Raw genomic sequence first — 19,406 nt, 5'->3', positions numbered from 1 at the left:
AGAACTTGAATCGAAGTTTGAATACAGCACCCATGTAAAAAAATCCAAGTGGGCTGTAACTTTCTACAGCACGATAATGTTGCAGTAAGAATCAAAAGGGCTGACTAGAAACAACCTTTCTCAACCAACTGGGTACCAAATTAATAACAGCGACATTTATTAATTTCTTAGGTATTTATTGACCACCTACTTTGTATAAAGCTGCATTAGTTAGCTTTTTATGGATAACAAACCAAAATAACAAACATTTGTTGTTTCTCACAATTTGGCTGAGTCCTGACTTAGCTCGGCTTAGCTATGGCTGAACATCGTGGATGGCCTCACTTTCAGGTCTAGGCCCTCAGTAGACAACAGGCATAGCGAGAGCCTGCAGGGCCGGCATTGGCCTCTCACCACATGGCCTCTCATCCTCCAGAAGTCTACACTGTGCTGCATTTATTCTCATGCTGAGGAAATGTTCCTACATTAACAGAGGAAACTGCCAAGCCTCTTAAGGCCTAGGCCTAGAACTCACAGAATATCACTTCTATTGTATTTAATTGATAAAGGCCAAGGCCAGCCAAGATTCCAGCTGAGGAATCTGACTCCAGCTTCTGAAGAGGGGAGCTGCCAATAATTTGCGAGACTTTTTTTTTTTTGGTAATCTACCACACAAGAACAATTTTAGGAGCTGGGGATTAGCAAGAACAAATCAGACAAAAATCTCTATCCTCATAGTGTACATGTTCTAGGGAGAGGAGACAGACACTAAGAAAATAAATAAGTAAATAACTGATATGTCACATGGTGATACGGGCAAAGCAGAAAGGGCACTAGGGAGCCCCAGTGGTAGTAGGCAGCAATTTCAAATAGAGAGGCCATGGAAGACCTTATGGAAGCGATGCCATCCGAGTAAAGACTCGGGGGAGGTGAAAGAGCGAGCTACCTGCTACCTGGGAGAAGGAGTCTGCTGGGCAGAGGGCTTCTAACCCACATAGAGCCTCATTGGTGATCTTTTTTTTTTTTTTTGGAGAGTTTTGAGGGCTGGAATAACATAAGCTGACCTATTTCATCTTTGCTTTAATCCATACATTTTAGATGTACCACAGAGAGCGTGGCGTTGCAAGGCATCACTGTGATTTCTATTTTGGGAAGACACAAAGTTAAAAGTTGGCAGAGCTTACCTATTTTTAAAAATATGTTCAAGTTACTTTTGGAGGGCCAGATAATAAATGGTTATGGTTGAAAGCTCAAATGATACCAAAGAAGAGACAGCAGAAAGTAAGTCACCCTCCACCCCTGACTCCCGCCAGCCCTGGAGCCTCTGCAGCCCTGTTACCGGTTCCGTAGGTCCAGTTCACAAACAGGCCCGGCACACACAGCACAAGCGCACCTCTAAGTATTTCACACCAGCGAGTACTGGCATTGCCAAAGATGTCCCGGCTGAGAAATGTCTAATTTGTCGTTCCTGATGCTCCTTTTCTCGCCACCTGCTTCCTTCACCTTTTACCTTATCAACAGGTGCTAAACTTTCAACCTAGACCTTTGATCACACTGCTCCCTCACCGCAGAATGCCTTCCCATTTCTGCCTACCGGAAACTTACCCATGTGATGCCACTAGCCAGAAAGCCTCTACTCTGCAGCTTTCTCTCCTTTGACTCTCTGGCCCAAAGCACATCCACTGTACCCTTTTTAAAGCAACTTAGCTTGATGTACCTCTTCACAGTGGTTTTTCTAGTTTCTAGCTTAATAACATCTCCCTTGATAGCATGCAGATGGGATAAACATTTAGAAGTCCTGCTTCCCCCCTGGGTCATTTATTAGCTTTATCTTATGCTGCACAAAGTACTGGACTGTAAGTCCAGTAAGGAATTTTTCATCAGAATTGACTTCTGGGCAACCCAGGGGGCTCAACTGCTTAAGCATTGCAGACTCTGGATTTCAGTTCAGGTCATGATCTCACAGTTTGTGAATTCATCAGCCCTGCTTTGGGCTGACGGTGCAGAGCATGCTTGGGATTCTCTCTCTTCCCCCTCTGTCTCTGCCCCTTCCCCACTTGTGCTCTCTCTCAAAATAAATAACCTAAGAAAAAAAAGGACTGCCTTCACTGATAAAATATTACTATTTAAAACAATAACAACATCTGAACTAACACAATGCTTAGTAATGTGTTTGGCCTAAATTCTGGCATAAGCTCCTTATCTTTTCAAAGAACAGTAACAACAATTTGGGGTGCAGCAGCCAGCCCACAGAGCACGCTGAGTAGTGGGTGTCTTACACTATCTGCTCCTGGCCATGGGACTCCTGAACTTTCCAAGTCCTTTCAAACTTTCCTCAATGGGTCCAGAGAACTCTTTCAAACCTGAAGGGGTACAGCTAAGGAGCAACCATTAGTTTGGAGATGCTTCATTTGTAGAGTTTAGAATTTTGGCGGCTACTGATACTTCAGAAATCTTGTAAGCTATTCAAAGATTCCCCAATCCCCATAAGTTCACAGTTAACGTGAGTTTAAAGTCATTAGCACATCTGTAGAATGCCCTTTGACAAAAAAGTGAAACCATGAAGTGGGAGTCCAACCTCCTTAACATCACTTCATTAATATATGCATATGAATCAAAGTTTTGTTTTCACTCAGTGTCCTAGTTCACCTCTCTTATGGAAGCTCCCCTGTGGTGGAGTCCTGTCCCCTTGAGACAGGACAGAACACACTGCAGGTGTGTTCTTCAGAAACTCACGGACTCGTTTTTAGCAACTCTAGGGCCAGTGCAAAAGAAAGTATAGAGAATTAGTAGAATTATTAATGAGACAAATATTTCAGCTAAATCTTGGTTCTCAGTGATATAAATTCTTTTTTTATCTATTAGCAGATGCTAAATAACTCAAGAAATCACTGTTCCAGAAACTTTTCATGGTTAGATTTAGAGAAGTCAGTCCTTATTAGTAGCCCGTGGTTTTTTTTTCAAGTGTTTTCTATCAGTGAAGAGAGTCAAATTTACATCATTATCCTTAATTTCTTACCAAATCCCAAATATGTATTCCTAGCAGCTTAGTGGATATCCCTGCCCAGGTGATTTTTTTCAACCAAATTTGAATAATGTTTCCCCACCACATTATAGATATAAAACTGCAAGTATAATTTGCTGTGTACATACAGTTTTGGGAAGTATAACTACTTAACTAATTAAGTAGCAGCATCTGTCTCCTATGTTCACCTTCCTTCCTGAGCTGTCCCTCCCCCATTTTGTAGCTACCATGAGGTCTGGGTGGGACTGACTCTACTTCCAGCATCACTGATGGGCCCTCCTTGGTATAAACTGATTAGTACAATTAAATCTGGACCAGATATGACACTTAGAGACTGAATTTCCTGGCCACGAAGATTAGTTTAGGTTGGTCCAATCAGAGCGAAGGCAAGCACTTTTGTTTAATGGATCCATGAGGTGAGGCTTTCATTCCCACTGGATGTGAAAGAGGAAGCACGTAGCCCCGGTTGCTGCTGCAAACCACCTTGTTATTGAAAGTTTATCAGAGAAGCTGGCCTTAGGATAAGTCACATGGAGGAAAGTAGAGCTGAGTGAATTTAAAAAAGAAAAAGGAGAGGGGCACCTGGGTGGCTCAGTCCATTTAGCGTCTGACTTCAGTTCAGGCCATAGTCTCACGGTTGTGAGTTCGAGCCTCTGTCAGTGCAGAGCCTGCTTCAGATCCTGTCTCTCTCTCTGCCCCTCTCCTACTCATGCTTGCGCTCTCTCTCTCTCAAAAAATAAAATAAAAAGGAGAAGGAAAAGAAGCAGTGGCTGCTGCAGGCTAAATCAAACCCACCCTATGACTTAATGTTGAACTTTGCATTTACATGAGCCAATATTTCTCCTTATTAATTTTTTGCGGGAGTATTTTTTCCTGTTACTTGCAACTTAAAGCATCCCAACTCATACAGCTTTCCTACAAATGTTATTGAAAATGAACCAACTGGGGTGTCTGGGTGGCTCAGTCAGTTAAGTGTCAACTCTTGATTTCAGCTCAGGTCATGATCTCATGGTTCATGAGTTTGAGCCCCAGGTCAGATCCGCAATATTAGTGTAGACCCTGCTTGGGATTCTCTCTCTCTCTCTCTCTCTCTCTCTCTCTCTCTCTCTCTCTCTCTTCCCCTCCTTCACTCATGCTCTCTCTCTCTCAAAATAAAAAAAAAAATAACCTTTAAAAAACCAACCAATCACAAGTAGGTATTAGATATTAATCTAATCAATCCACTTTAGAGATCTTAAGAAACTGAAAAGGTGGCTGTTTAAAATCTAGCTCAAAATAAGGGTTGAGGGTTAATAACAGCAGTCACCGACTCCCTCGTACTTCCTTACAGACACCACCCCATATGCTTCACATGTGATCTCTACATTCACAACAACCTCGGAACGTGAGGGTAAGAGTATCCCCATTTTACAGAAAAGAAAATGGAAGTTCAGAGAGCTGATGAGAGAAACACTCTCTAAAGGCCTGATCTACAAAAGAAGCCATGTTAGATTTCTAAGTTAGCATGGCTGTACATAAACTTTGTTCAAACCAAAAGCCTGACTTATGGTTGGCCACGCACACATTGTACATCTGCTTTGCGAATGCGCAGCCTAGAGGAAAACCATGTGGTCAATGCTCCTGCTCCCTGCATTCCTCATGGTTCCTACCCATATGCTAATCTATACTCTTTTGAGCTTTTACAAGATGTAAAAATGTATTTAACCCAGTAAAAACCGTTCGTTCTCTGGAGCATTTTCTTCCCTGTAAACAGTGTGTTTCCCAGGCCTAACCTGGCCTCGAATAACACTCTTCCCTACTTTCAGAGATTCTAAAAGGTTTGTTCAATTTGCGTTGACAAAGCTCATGAACTTTCACAAAGCTAATAAGAAGCATAGAAGGGGTGCCTGGGTGGCTCAGTCGGTTAAATGTCTGACATTGGCTCAAGTCCTGATCTCACAGTTTGTGGTTTTGAGCCCCGTGTCGGGCTCTGTCCTGACAGCTCAGATTCAGTGTCTCCCTCTCTACCTCTCCCCCACTCACGCTCTCTCTCTTGAAAATAAATAAACATCAAAAAAAAAAAATGAAGAAGAAGCACAGAAGAATTCATACCCAAGTCTATGATGTCAAGGCTTGCTATGCTTTTAATCATAGTCTTTACGTGATTCTGCTATTACGTGAACTAAAGTTCAAAGAAGGGGGAAATCATGTTAAATCATTGATATTTTGCAGGGGAAAAATTAAAGAGTATAATACAAATAGGTGAAATTTAAATATTAAGATAAATGTAAGGCAAAGTAAGAGACAGAAGATAATTGTAACACTACAATAACCTTCCAGAAGACCATTCCACTAAAAAAATTTTTTTTTACAAAAAAAGATGCAGACTAGGGCACCTGGGTGGCTCAACTAGTTAAGCGTCCGACTTCAGCTCAGGTCATGATCTCACGGTTCGTGGGTTCGAGCCCTGCATCGGGCTCTGTGCTGACAGCTAGCTCAGAGCCTGAAGCCTGTTTCTGATTCTGTATCTCCCTCTCTCTCTGACCCTCCCCTGTTCATGCTGTCTCTCTCACTCTCCCTCAGAAATAAATAAAACATTTTAAAAATTTTTAAAAAGATGCAGACTAATATCACAAGTGTGAGTTTTTTTCTTTATTTTTAAATGTTTATTTAGAGAGACAGAGACAGAGTGTGAGCAGGGTAGGGACAGAGAGAGAGGGAGACATGGAATCCTAAACAGGCTCCAGGCTCTGAGCTGTCCACAAAGAGCCCGACGCGGGGTTCGAACCCACAAACCGTGAAATCATGACTTGAGCCGAAATCAGACGCTTATGTAACTGAGCCACCCTGGTGCCCAGTGTAAGCTTTTTTAAGGCATACAATTCTACCTGCTAACTTCAAGTAAAATAGCAGCAATCATAATAAATATAACTGGAACTAACAGAGAATGTGCCAGCATTCTTTTAAACACTTTAGAACTCTAACTTCCTCTAACTCATTGAATCCTCCTCCAAAACCTAAGGAAGCTGGTACTAACATGACCCTATTTTACATTTGGGGGAAATGAGGCAAACAGATGGAAAATAACTTACTCAAAGTATCAGCAAAGAAAGGGCAGAGCAAGATTCCACCCTAGACCTTATGGCCTCCAGAGTCCATGCTCTTAACCATCGTGCTATCCATACTTCAGCAGATAACCATCCCATGGGTACAACACTTGAATATCCACCATGCAAGGCTGGGAGGCAGCAAATCTGTTTTACAGCTTCATGTAACAGAGAGAATGTATAAAGGTTTTGGCTCCTACTACTATGACTTACTAGTTTTGTGACCCTGGGCCAGTCACCATGCTTCCTTCAGCCCCAGATATAATACTATGTGCCTCCTAGAGGACTTTCAATACAGGTAGGCATTATTTTCTGTTCTTACCAAAGAACGCTGTTACCAATGCACTCTTACAGAATATCACCAAGCAGCCAGTTAATTTTAGAATCACCAATTGTTTGAATTCAAACAGACATTAAAAAAAAAATCAGTTTGTATGCAGGCCACGCTTGTGCCACTGATAAGTCAAAAGAGGAAAACATGAATACAAATCAGTTCATAATATGTCTACAGAGACAAGATCATACTTTCCAAGTACTTACAATGACCCTACAACAAACCCACATAAATTCTAAGCAGCAATGCAAGGAGAAGTCTTGACATGCACTTTGAATATTCTAAACATGAAACATATTAACAAAAAACACACGATACTTTAGCTTTAATTATACCCACCATGTCGGCAGAAGAATTGAATAACCACTTTACACTTATCAGATGTGGTGAATATTTTGCACTTCTCCACGTTTCTTTCAAGAGAATTCAGGCATCTAAAGATGGGCAGAACTGACTGTAATACAAAAACGTTATAGAACGTGGTTTGGTGTTTGGTTGTTTGATTAGTTTAAAAGAATCAACAAGAGTATGTATATTCATAAATGAATAGATTTGCTCCCCATGCCCTTTAAACCATATATTAAATGCAAAGTAGATGTTATACTGTATATATAACAGATGTTATATATATATGTATATATACTGTATATATACAGATGTTATCCTGTATAATAAATATTTCTACGAAACAAGAGAAAACCAGGGCCACTTATATTTACCTTCATTCCCAATTTGCAATTTAAGTTTGACACTGTCGAATCGTTATCATTCATTTTCACGGAGTTTGACCATTGATAATGTTGAAAAAACACAGGAGAGAAGAGAACACATCCATATGCTGACCGACAAGAATTCACAGATCTTAAAGCAAGCTGGAAAAATAATAGTTATTAAGGAAAAAAAATCAACTTTCTTTAAAGGATTAATTCAAAATATTCTATTATGTTTAACATTGCAGTTAAATATGGGATGTTAACTGTATTCTATGGGCTACATTACGTATTTGAATTATTATAGATATTAAATAAGTTGTATTATACACTATGCATTGAATTTGCATATATATATACACACATGGCTACATATCTATATTGAACACATACAGATATTAACTCTAATATCTTGCATGTTGAAATTATAAAGTTGTAAACACCTTTTAACTTTAATGCTCAAAGTGGAAGAAACCAAGTAACAGGCAGTAAAAAGATTGCAGCAAAACGGCAGTCTCTCGTCTAAAGGGAGAAATCATCATCAGCGCCAGACAATTACTTCTGCTTGGGAATGCTGGCCACAAACTGTCAGATATTAAGTCTTCATGAGAAGCACAAAACTCTGATCATTGTGTGGACTCTCAATTTTTTAAGTTTAGAAAACTATTTCATTTTTTTAAAAACACAATGCAGTCTCACAAAACACTTCTGTGTCATATCCAGCCTCTCAACCACCAGCTTGCAATTTCTGGCTTAAAGCTCTTGTGGTTTTCTGCATACTTAAGTTTAATATGCTCTAAATGTATTCACATACATGAAATAAAGATAAACAATGAAAGAAATAATTACAATTTTTGGATTTCCTAGTTAACATTCAATCTGGACTGGGCTCTATAAACATCTTCTTTTCCCTTAATAGACAGTCTATTTGTTACTTTTCTTACTTACACCTTTTTCAGATGGGTCTAGCCATAGCTCGTCACTGATTCGTGATAGAGCTTGGATTGCTTTCCCAAATACTACGGAGCAAAAGAAAAGTACTGCTTACATTCTTTCTCTCAAACGATAAAAGTAAATCATAGGACTACTTCAGCATTCACAGGGCTCAAAATATAATTCAAAAAGAACAGTGTTTTATAGACTAATGCTACAAATTGCTTTAAATACAGAATAATACTTTTGACAAAATGCTAGACACATAGTAAGAGCTCAATATATTTACAGAATGAGTGTGCAAAATGATAAAGTGCAGTAACATTCTTCCTTTCTGTATGTTTGCATGGAGCTACTGTAGCCAGCCAATTTCCATACTAATGTATTTTTAGACTTGGTTTACTACCCCCTCAAGAAAAAAGAAGTGTGAAAACAGCATGGAGAGGTTGAAGGGATTCAATAACTTCACAGGTGGCAAGGTCAAAACAAGTCACGAGAAAGAAATTAGAAGCATTTAAGATGCATCTCTGATATTTGAAGGTAGCATGTAAGATGACAGACCTTCCCACCAAACACACTCAGATGTCCTATAAGAGAGGCTAGGGTGGATGACATATTGGTCTAATCTGGTATGACACAGTTCATAGTCTTATGAATTATGAATAAGAACAAAATTTGGGAAACAGATACGGAATACTATGTTGCAATAAAAACAGATGGCCATATCATTCCATGAACAAGTAGAAAAAAGAAAAAATAATTCCAGAACATAAAATCCGGTTATAATGCTTAAGAATCAAGAGTATGTGAATTGGGGGTGCCCCTCTCAAACTGAAATGGGATGACCAATGAGGGAAAAAAAGAGGCATTTCTCCCTCTTTACCACTTCACTTTCAACACTTTTTCCTGGAGCTGCCTGATGCAGACCCTTCATTCATCCAATGACTAGTTTTTGAGCACCCGCTATGTTTGGGGTACAACCCAAGGCAATGGGGGTAGAGCAATGAACAGGACAGGAATGGTTCCTGCCCTCACCCTGCATACAGTCCAGGAGAAAAAGCAAAAACAATCATACAAATAATTGTGTTGAGAACTGAGCTATACACTGCAAGAGAACCTCCTAGAACTCTGAGAACATGGAACAGCTGACCCCTTGTGCTTCGTTTCCTGTTTATTACTACTCTTCCATCTTTGTCCTCAACACAGGGGAAGCCAGCCACAACACAAGATGGCTTTCTAGGGTCACTTCCACGTTGCAAAATGTAGGACACCATTGTTTTCCTAAATAGAAACTTTCTTTAAAAACTTACATTTAAGTACTATTTGTAACATGTAATAGTTCCTATACGTTCCCATCTATTATTGAGCTCTTTACACGCATCTCCTTTCCTTCCTACAAGGCCTATGACGAAAATGTTATTATTCTCATTTTACAGATAAGCCAACTGAGACTCCACCCCACCCCCGCCCCCCGCCGTGATTCAGTGGCCTGTTCAGGTCCCACGCCAAAAAATAGTAGAATCTGGAATAAAAAACCAGTTTTATGTTTTTCTAGTGGCACTAAAATACTTCAACCGTCTAAACGGTTTTTCCCCCAACTCCTCCCCACGCTGTCCTTATCATTTGGAGTTTGAGACCCGTGCTCTCAGTCTCTGTTCCAATGTGCAACTTCATTTCATGGACACCCAAGAAAATAAATACTACGCATAAATAAAAGAAAATGGGCCACTTTCCTTCCTTCAGAAACTAACTAGGAGCCTGGGTGGGCGGCGGCTGCTTGTGGCCAGGCCTGTGCCACCAGTCCTTGAGCCTAACGGCAAAGGGGACTCTGCTGCATGAACCCGAGGCTTTCCCTTTTTTCTTTTACTTTTTTCTCTCTCCCCCCCTCGCCCCCGCTTTCCTTTTTCTACAAAGGTAGGCAAAAAGGCCGCTCCACCTTTCACCTGACTGCCACTCATCCCGCACTTCAGCATGGCCGCGGGCCCTAACAAGCGCGGCCCCGAGGCGCGCCTCAGCTCGACGATCCCAGGTGCCCGGATGCTGCCCGCACCCTCCGAAGCTTCGAGATCTTACTCCTCCCGCCACCCTCCCTTTCCCAAAGGGCAGCTGCGTTTGACGGCGCGTAAGGGCCCATACGGGCTTCCGTAGGCCGTCTCCCGTCGACCTCATCTGTCATTGGTTGAGAGCGAGGTGGGCGGGTCGCCCGGAGCCCGAGGAAGAAGGCGGCGGTGGTGGTGGTGACTGAGCGCAGCCCAGTGACAGGATGGTGAGGACTGCAGATACGGCGGCCGAGGCCTAGCTCTCAGCCGCGGTTCTGCATCGTTGGTAGCCGCTGGGAGCCTCTGAGCGAGGGCATGGGCGATTTCGGGGGCGTGGCGGGCGCAGCCGGGCCCCGGCCTGGGGAAGGCCCAGGGGGAGGACCGGGGAGGATCAGGAGCAGCCACCGCTGGGTGCGGCCGGCTCGCACTCCCGCCCCAGGGACCAGAGGACATCCGAGGGGGAAAAGGACCCCTCTCAGCGGCTCGTCCTGTCACGAGACCCGCGCTCCCGAGCCGGGAAAGACCTTTGGGGCTGGGGCTCTAGCACCCGAGAAAGGGGCATGGTCTCCTCCGTTTCCAGACGTTTCCCTTTACTCTTTTCCCTTAAAAGGCACCTCCCGCTGGTTAGGGTATACCAGTTGCCTCCCGCTTACGTGGAAAGCTGGCTTCTCAGTTGCAGACCGGGAAGTAACGATCAGAATCCCCTATCCATTTTAGTATGCGGCCCGAGGAAAGGGAATACAATTGTCCCTGCAATTTAGTGCAGCTGCCATTGAAAATTGGTAGCGAGCCCTCAAAGGACTGGATTTGGTTCTTAGAATGGCTGGAACTATTGTTTCCTTAATGGTTTATGAGCTCCTTGAAATTGGAAAATTTTGTGAATATGTACTTTTTCCGGGTAAGGAGCCAGTGTGGGCGCCGAAGGGTAGTTTGTGGAGCTTTACATCATCAGACTGCTCTGCCAGCTTCAAGGCCAAACCCCTCACCTCCATCCCACCCCCACCCCCCACCCTCAACTGGCTTTCCAGTAGGTTTCTGCCCCTACGACCGTCCGACATGAAAACCCAGGAGCTGCTACTGGAGAGGGCTCGTAGCTATAATCAGATTTTCAAAGGTGTCCTTCACCCCCTGAAAAGTTAACCTGTTCAAAAGGAGCTCTGATTATCTTGGTGTTTGTGTTGGTGAGGGTAACTGTAAAGGGACTTCTCTTTCTGATGGGCATCCCATTGCATATTTTAAGATTCCCACGATTCTGTGCAAGAATCACCTTGGAGGTGGCTATAGACGTGACAGCCAAAGATTTATGGTATACGCTTCTTTAATGTATATATGTGAAAGGCTTTAATCGCCTTTTTGATTGTTGCTTCTAAACAGACTAGTTGAGAGGGATCTGATTTACAATAATTGTGAGGCAGTTATTCCTGCGAGAAGATGACATATGATTCCATACTTATGTTTCTGAAGGGTTTTTTTTAGAAATGAACACTTTTTGAGGGTAGTTATACTGGAACATTACTTGTCACGTGACATAGAACTGGGCAAAATTTAGCACTAGCTGACTCTTTTATGCCTAAAAATCTTTTTTTTTTTTCTTTCTTGGCAAAGTAAACTAGAAATGTTCAACACCTGGTGTCCAGGGTTTGTGGGCAGCAAATTCAGGTGTGGAGAAGGTCCCGTTGTAGCTGGAGGAACGCGTTTGGTTTTTATCATCTTTAGTTGGTGACTTCATCACTTGATAATGTATTCATAGTGCTGTGTTAGATCTTCTATACAAAATAATGATCTAGCTGCAGCATAAATTTTCTAACTACTAGAATTTTGAGCATAAGAGAATTAAAATTAGTATACTTGAGGAATTAGTCCTTATGCATCCAGAAAATGTTAGTTTTCATTTACATTGTTACTGATGAATTTTCCAAACTGTCTTACAAAATTTGAAACAGAACAGGAAGCAAAAGGGATTGGAGTCATTGTAGAGAAGACAATTAGGAGAAGTAGAAAAAATTGACAAAGCAATTTTTTTTTTTTTTTTTTTTACAGTACGTGTGTGTGTCATGTTTAAAAATACAGCAAATGGTTCTTTTGGTATTGTTTTGAGCAAAGCCAGTTTTTAACATTTTCTTTCATAACACTCAGAAATCATTAACAAGTGTTTGCACATTCATTTGATATGAGTTTTTTGTTGCTCTGTTTTTGGTTTGTTTCTTTTCGTTGCTTTCTTTTAACATTGGTCATGTTTCACCCTTTTTTTTCATTCCCCTGTCTGCAATCAACTTCTTCATTCCACTAAGGCTGGGCACAGAGTAAGTTTCTTCTCTTAGCTCCTACTAACAATGGTGGTCGGGTGGCTGATTACTGGGATTTTTACCCTTTTACGATCTATCAAATAGGAAATAACCAAATTCCTATGCTTTGAATGGGTTGATTCTTTATTTGAATTTAACAAAGCTGCTATTTCCAGGATCTTTTGCTGTCTCAAAAGACTCTAAACATTGTCTAACCTAAACTGTCAAAGGTATGGAATTTGGACAAGGACATTCCTCAAAATATGACATTTGTTATTTATATACTATTTGGCTTAATAACTTAGTCACCTATATGAAACAAGAGTCTTACTAAGAATCTTTACTAGTTTGGAATAATTTTTGTTTGGTCATTCATATAGTTATATCTTTAGACTGCTAATAATCTGGGTACACTTGGGCATAACCCATAATACATGATAGAATTTAGGTCATCAGCCATTATAAAATACCATGTCTTACTAATATTCTTCTAGCACATTTAGACTGAACAGCTGATTCATTAGCAGTCCCAAAGATTTTCAACCTGCTGTAGACATATACCCTTTTATGAGTTTGAGGTGGTTTTTTTTTTTTAATGTAGACCTCTATTTTCTACCTTTTTCTCAAATGCCAGCTTCCCACATTAACAATGTACTTCAATCCATATCTGAAGGGATCCCCCTCTTAAGATGAAGATTGTTCTGTCTCCAGGTACTTTTGCATTGATTACCAATGAGGGTGGAAACTTCACAGTGGTCTTTAGCTTTACAGTAAGATGTTTTATCCACTAAGATCTGGATTGAAACAATTAAGTCATTGAACAAATAACCAGCTGAAACTACTCTTTAAAAAGAAGAAACTTATTTAACAATTTCTTTTAAAGTGTGCTTATTTTGTAACCTTGTGTTATTTCAGTTACTCTGTGTCCTGATAACAGTTCCTTTCTTTTGTAATCATGTTGGTAATTTGTTGCAAGATGAATCAAGTTTGTTTTAGTAATAATTTTAGTTTGACACATTTTCATTTTTGATTAATTTCAGTTTACAAAGACTATGGTGGCAAAATATTTTCTGATTTTATCCTATTTATTTAATGTTTTCTTTGTTATTATTAAGGAATAGTCATGCCTTCTTTAAAAGCAGTTAAAAGGCATGTACATTTATGGATGGCATGTCTGTGTGGGAAAATATCCTGTTACAGAATGAAGGTGCTTATACTAATTAACATAAAAAATTGATTTATTGTCCTTTGGGAGGCAGATATTACTTTAAAGCTACCTTTTGACAATGTTCCATTAAATGACAGAATTACATAATGTTTATATTCAAATCTTGAAATTTTAAAATTATAATTTTACAGGATTGAGGTTTTTTATTTTTATACTTAAATGCAAAATTTATTTTTGTCATCGAGACTATGTTGCAACTCTAAACCACCTCCTGCTAAATTCATTACTTATTTAGCTGATCTCTCTCTTTCTTTTTTTTAAATAAATCTCTAATGCACATGAAAGAATGTGAAAATGTTATTTTAAATTTGGGAACCAAGCTGAAGGTACATAGGCAATTTAGGCAGTAGAAATAGGACAGTGAGGATTTCCAATAAGGAAAGAAGATAACAGAGATTATAATTCAAAAGCACTTGTTTGTCTTATTGAAACTCTTTGAAGCATAGGCTGTTTTTATTCCTGTATACTGTATAGCTAATTGTTTTAAGTAAAATATTACAAATTTTGGCTACTGTTCCTCTATGTAGTTTAGTAAACAGTCTAGTAAACATAAATTACAGAATTTTTTTCTCTATCACTACACTTTTAGCAATTCTCTTTATTAATGTTCCTGGACCATTGGAATCAGTATATTAGGTTTTATGTTATAGCTGGAGAACTATGAATTACCATATCACATCTCAAAAATGCCAAATTCCATAGGACCCAGTAGTGTAATTTTCATTTGGCAATTTTTTTCAGTGTCATTTATAGGTCTCTTAAATGCATTGCTTTAAAAGTCCAACCTTTTTCTTGGTAAATAGAATGATGACCTGTATTATGAATGCACACCTGTTTATGACCAGTATAAAATAAGGTTGATTAGAACAGAGTGGGTTACCATAAGTGTGTTTGTTTAAATGGTTACGTTAAGAACTGTATAGATAACTTGTGCTTTTATGGGTTCTGGAATCTCTGCTTAGTTTAATTTAAAAGGGGAAAACTTGTTTTGACGTCCTGTTTGACATGACATCTGTCTCACCTTGACACTTTAAAGTTGGTGTTGGTATTAGGAGACCTGCACATCCCACACCGGTGCAACAGTTTGCCGGCTAAATTCAAAAAACTGCTGGTGCCAGGAAAGATTCAGCACATTCTCTGTACTGGAAACCTTTGCACCAAAGAGAGTTATGACTATCTCAAGACTCTGGCTGGTGATGTTCATATTGTGAGAGGAGACTTCGATGAGGTGATGTATTTCTCTTTCCATTCACTTCTTTTTCTTAATTTTTACATATATAAACTTTATCCTTTATACCTGAGTTTTTCAGCTGTTGCGGTCTTTTTGTTGTTGTTAACACCCCAAATGCAATTTTTTTAAAGCTTATGTATTTATTTTGAGAGAGAGAGAGAGAGAGACAGAATCCCAAGGAGGTTCCACACTCTGCACTGAGCCTGACGTGGGGTTCTGTCCCACAACCATGAGATCATGACCTGAGCAGAAATCAAGTCATCGGATGCTCAACCAACTGAGCCACACAGGTGCCCCCTGAATACAAATTTCCTACACGTACTTGTTTCTCACCCTTTGCAAATCACTGATATTATGTTACTCAATAACCGTATTAAATACTTGTTCTAACTAAATTGATAGGGACTAAAAGTGATTGTGTCACTTTTTTTTTTTTTGTAGTGCTATCATTTAGTTTATAAAGTTTAAGAAATTTTTTTAATGTTTATTATTTTTGAGAGACAGAGCGTGAGCAGAGGAGGGGCAGAGAGAGAGGCGGGGAAAGACACAGGATCTGAAGCAGGCTCCAGGCTCTGAGCTGTCAGCATAGAGCCCGATGAGCTCTAACTCACAAACTGTGAAATCATGACCTAAGCTGAAGTCGGATGCTTAACCAACGGAGCCACCCAGGGTGCCCTGTAAAGTTTTTATTACAAACTTCTCGCTACCCCCTCTACTACCCTTTTCCAAGCCACCATATATATCACTCCTGTATTCCAGCTTTCTCATTCTACCCATCCTCCGTCCACAGTTTGTTCTCCAGGTAGCTACCAGTATGATCCTTTTTAGGTGAATTAAGATCACATCACCACTCTGCTGAAAACCCTGCTGTGGCTCCCTAATTCCAGGGTTAATTATAAAGGGGCATGAGTAAGTTTGGAGGAGTTATAGAACTATTCTGTGTTTGATTGTGGCAGAGCTTACGTGACTATATGCATTTGTCACAACCCTGAATTGTACACTAAAAAAAAAAAATTATACACTAAAAAAAAAATTGTACTAATTTTGCTGTATGTGAATTATACCTCATTAAACCTGACTTTAAAAAGTTAGAAGTTCTGGAATTCCAGCTATGCCCATTAGTTAATAATGAGATTTTAGGCAAATTATATACTCTTTCTGGCCTTAGTTTCCTCTTATGTAAATATGATTGGAATGGATGATTTTTAAGGCCCCTACTCATGCTAACACTGTATGATTTAGCATGATAAGTCAGATTCTACTGTAAATAATTGCCTTTTATTTCTGGGAATATAAGTTTTTTCATAAATTATTGAACTTAATTGGTGCTGTTTAATGGGGGTTCTTTTATACTAAACTGAATAAGTATAGTGTCTCTTTCTTTTTTTAGTGGATTTAAAAAAAGAGTTTGGGGCACCTGGGTGGCTCAGTCGGTTAAGCGTCCCGCTTTGGCTCAGGTCATGATCTCACGGTTCATGGGTTCGAGCCCTGCGTCGGGCTCTGTGCTGACAGCTAGCTCAGAGCCTGGAGCCTCCTTCGGATTCTGTGTCTCCCTCTCTCTCTGACCCTGCCCTGCTCACACTGTCTCTCTCTCTCTCTAAGAAATAAATAAAACATTAAAAAAAAAAAAAATGAGTTCAGGGGTGCCTGGGTGGCTCAGTCAGTTTAGCATCTGACTCTTGGTTTTGGCTCATGTCATGATGGTGTGGTTCATGAATTTGAGCCCGATATCAGGCTCTGCACTGACAGTGTAGAGCCTGCTTGGGATTCTCCCTCTCTCTCTCTCTCTCTCTCTCTCGCTCTCTCTCTCTCTCTCTCTCTTCCTCTCCCTCCTGTGTAGGTGGTCTCTCCCCTCTCTCTCAAAGTAAATAAACTTAAGGGGCGCCTGGGTGGCTTAGTCGGTTAAGCGTCCGACTTTCGCTTAGGTCATGATCTCTTGGTTCGTGGGTTCGAGCCCTGCGTCGGGCTCTGTGCTGACTGCCAGCTCGGAGCCTGGAGCCTGTTTCAGTCCGTGACTCCCTCTCTCTCTGCCCCTCCCCTGCTCACGCTGTCTCTCTCTCTCTCCTAGAAATAAATAAAAACATAAAAAAAAATTTAATAAAAAAAAAAAGAAATCTCATGCTCTACTGAGTTTCTTCAATTTGAAAAAAAAAAGTAAATTTAAAACAATTAAAAAATTAAATTTAAAAAAGAGTTTGGGTAACCTTTCACTTGGAAGCAAAAGACAGGGAGATGAGAAGGAAGGGGCAGACTTCTTGTCAATAATTAGAATATAGGTTTGGTATGGGGTGCCTGGGTGGCTCAGTCGATTGAGCATCCAACTTCAGCTTAGGTCATGATCTCACTGTTTGTGAGTTCGAGGCCCTCGTTGGGTTCTGTTGTGGACAGCTCGAGCCTGGAGCCTGCTTGGGATTCTGTGTCTCATTCTCTCTCTGCCCCTCCCCCACTTATGGCCTGTATCTCAAAAATAAATAAATGATAAAAAAAAAAGTTTTTTAAAAAAGAATATAGGTTTGGTTTGTTTAAAACATATTTGGGGTTCTGTTTGTGTTAGGCTAAAGTCAGTTTCAGTAGCAAGAATTAAAATTTTTTGCTTCTGATTTGCTAAATTCAGACCCTGGAGCCATACTACCAGGGTTTAGATCTTGGCTCAACCATTTACTAAGGTGTGACCTTGCACAAGTTATTTTAACTTATGTGCCTCAGTTTCCTCATCTATAAATAGGAGTCATAATAGAAGCTACCTTTTAGGATTGCTTCTAAGTATTAAAGAGGCTGATGTTTATAAAGCCCTTGGAATAGTGCCTGCTTCATACTAAGTGCTGAATAAGTGTACTATCATTATTATTTGAAACCATCTATATAATTATCAAGGCCTGGGATATAATTTGAACACACCTTGTTTATACGTTATATGCCTAGAATCCTTAGGTAGAGAAAACTCACAAATTTGAAAGAATAATTATTCTCCACAGCATGCCCTAAAGAACCCATCTTCTACAAAAAGGGTAAACACAAGAAAGGGATTGTATGATAAATTCCAGTTTACCTGGAGTAAGTTATGTTTTGAGTATAGTTGTAGCCTTAGAGACTGAGGAGAAATCAAATATTTAATAAATGGGGAAACCTGGGTGGCTCAGTCTGTTAAGTGTCCAACTTAGGCTCAGGTCATGATCTCATAGTTCGTGAGTTCGAGCCCCGCATCAGGCTCTGTGCTGACAGAGTCTGGAGCCTGCTTCAGACTCTGAGTCTCCTTCTCTCTGCCCCTTTCCTGGTTGTGCGCTCTCTCTCAAAAATAAATAAATAAACATTAAAACAAATATTTTTAATAAATGTATTGGTTGTGGAGCACTGTATCAAAACATCCATATGGGATTCAATGTTTAAGCAGGTTGTTTTTTAATCAGTATCTCTGAAATATATATGTGTGTTTTCATGTCTTGTTTCTTATTTTAGAATCTGAATTATCCAGAACAGAAAGTTGTGACTGTTGGGCAGTTCAAAATTGGTTTGATCCATGGGCATCAAGTTATTCCATGGGGAGACATGGCCAGCTTAGCCCTGTTGCAGAGGCAGTTTGATGTGGACATTCTTATCTCGGGACACACACACAAATTTGAAGCATTTGAGCATGAAAATAAATTTTACATTAACCCAGGTTCTGCCACTGGAGCATATAATGCCTTGGAAACGTGAGTAGGAATTTGGGGATTTTTTTTAAGTTAACAATTGCATGTGTCACGTTTCATAAAGGAGAAGTGCAACCATTTCAGTGATAGCCTTTTTGGCAGTCTTCTTTGGGTGATTATTCTTTTCAATTTGTAACAACCAAAACTCTCCCTGAATCCAAGTTGTCGTTGTAAATTGAAATTTTTAGTGCTGGTGGTTTTTAGTACAAAACACTGACATTATTTATATTTTCTTTCAGAAACATTATTCCTTCATTTGTGTTGATGGATATCCAGGCTTCTACAGTTGTCACGTATGTGTATCAGCTAATTGGAGATGATGTGAAAGTAGAGCGAATTGAATACAAAAAATCTTAAAAGCCAGGCCTATCTTGCTGTCTTTTTTTCATTCCCTGTTAAATCAAGTAATTAAACATTTATGAGCCACAGAATTGTATCACTTTTATAATATTTTGCAGTAAAATATATCATCTTCTGTTAATAGTGTTTCAAGCTTCTCATAAACTATAAGAATATATTCCATTTCCATATGATTTATATGAAAAATGTCCACCACCCAGTAAATGGTCATGTGTTAAGAAAAATTTATCCTTGTAAATATCTTGAAAGTTGATATTTGGAACTTTATTACAACAGTAGTGCATGAGGAAAAAGAATCTAGACTTTCTTGTATACATTTTTCTCTTCAGTAATAAACAGTTAACCTTTCATTTATACTTTCTTGATAAACTTGTTTTAATTTTTAAAAATCATAAAAGGGGTGACTGGCTGGCTTAGTTAAGCATCCAACTCTTAATTTTGGCTCAGGTCATGATCTCATAGTTTGTGAGATCTGTGCTGACAGGGCAGAGCCTGCTTGGGATTTTC

At 39.8% G+C, this 19,406-nt stretch overlaps 2 protein-coding genes across 9 annotated transcripts in view; one reads left to right on the top strand and one right to left on the bottom strand.

Moving 5' to 3' along the window:
• The window catches only part of RAD9B (RAD9 checkpoint clamp component B), a 30,955-nt gene extending 20,783 nt beyond the window's left edge, over positions 1-10,172 (bottom strand). For 4 of the 7 annotated variants that reach the window (XM_039247728.1, XM_039247279.1, XM_039247502.1 and 1 more), the window contains exons 1-4: positions 10,004-10,134; positions 8,083-8,153; positions 7,144-7,296; positions 6,764-6,878 (exon numbers count right to left, since the gene is read on the bottom strand). In XM_039247728.1, the coding sequence (XP_039103659.1) occupies positions 6,764-6,878; positions 7,144-7,296; positions 8,083-8,153; positions 10,004-10,040 (376 nt within the window). In that variant the 5' untranslated portion in view covers positions 10,041-10,134. Of the gene's footprint in view, positions 1-6,763; positions 6,879-7,143; positions 7,297-8,082; positions 8,154-10,003 lie in introns of all 7 variants that reach the window. The other 3 variants (XM_039247658.1, XM_039247357.1, XM_039247586.1) reach the window with 3 other exon arrangements.
• Positions 10,173-10,260: 88 nt separating this feature from the next.
• Positions 10,261-19,255, top strand: VPS29 (VPS29 retromer complex component). Of its 2 annotated transcripts, XM_039252095.1 has the most exons (5): positions 10,262-10,333; positions 12,398-12,409; positions 14,656-14,847; positions 18,307-18,542; positions 18,779-19,255. In XM_039252095.1, exons 1-5 carry the CDS (start codon positions 10,331-10,333, stop codon positions 18,894-18,896), a joined length of 561 nt encoding a protein of 186 aa, XP_039108026.1. In that variant the 5' UTR covers positions 10,262-10,330; the 3' UTR covers positions 18,897-19,255. The 2 variants fall into 2 exon arrangements, with proteins under 2 accessions (XP_039108098.1, XP_039108026.1); XM_039252167.1 differs by lacking the exon at positions 12,398-12,409 and having other exon boundaries at positions 10,261-10,333.
• The last annotated feature ends 151 nt before the right edge of the window (positions 19,256-19,406 follow it).

Source organism: Hyaena hyaena, unplaced genomic scaffold (genome assembly GCF_003009895.1).
Source record: "Hyaena hyaena isolate Hyena2069 unplaced genomic scaffold, ASM300989v1 scaffold_0, whole genome shotgun sequence".
Taxonomy (NCBI): domain Eukaryota; kingdom Metazoa; phylum Chordata; class Mammalia; order Carnivora; family Hyaenidae; genus Hyaena; species Hyaena hyaena.
The sequence above is the reverse complement of the archived record's forward strand: the minus strand, read 5'-3'. Positions and strand labels throughout refer to the sequence as shown.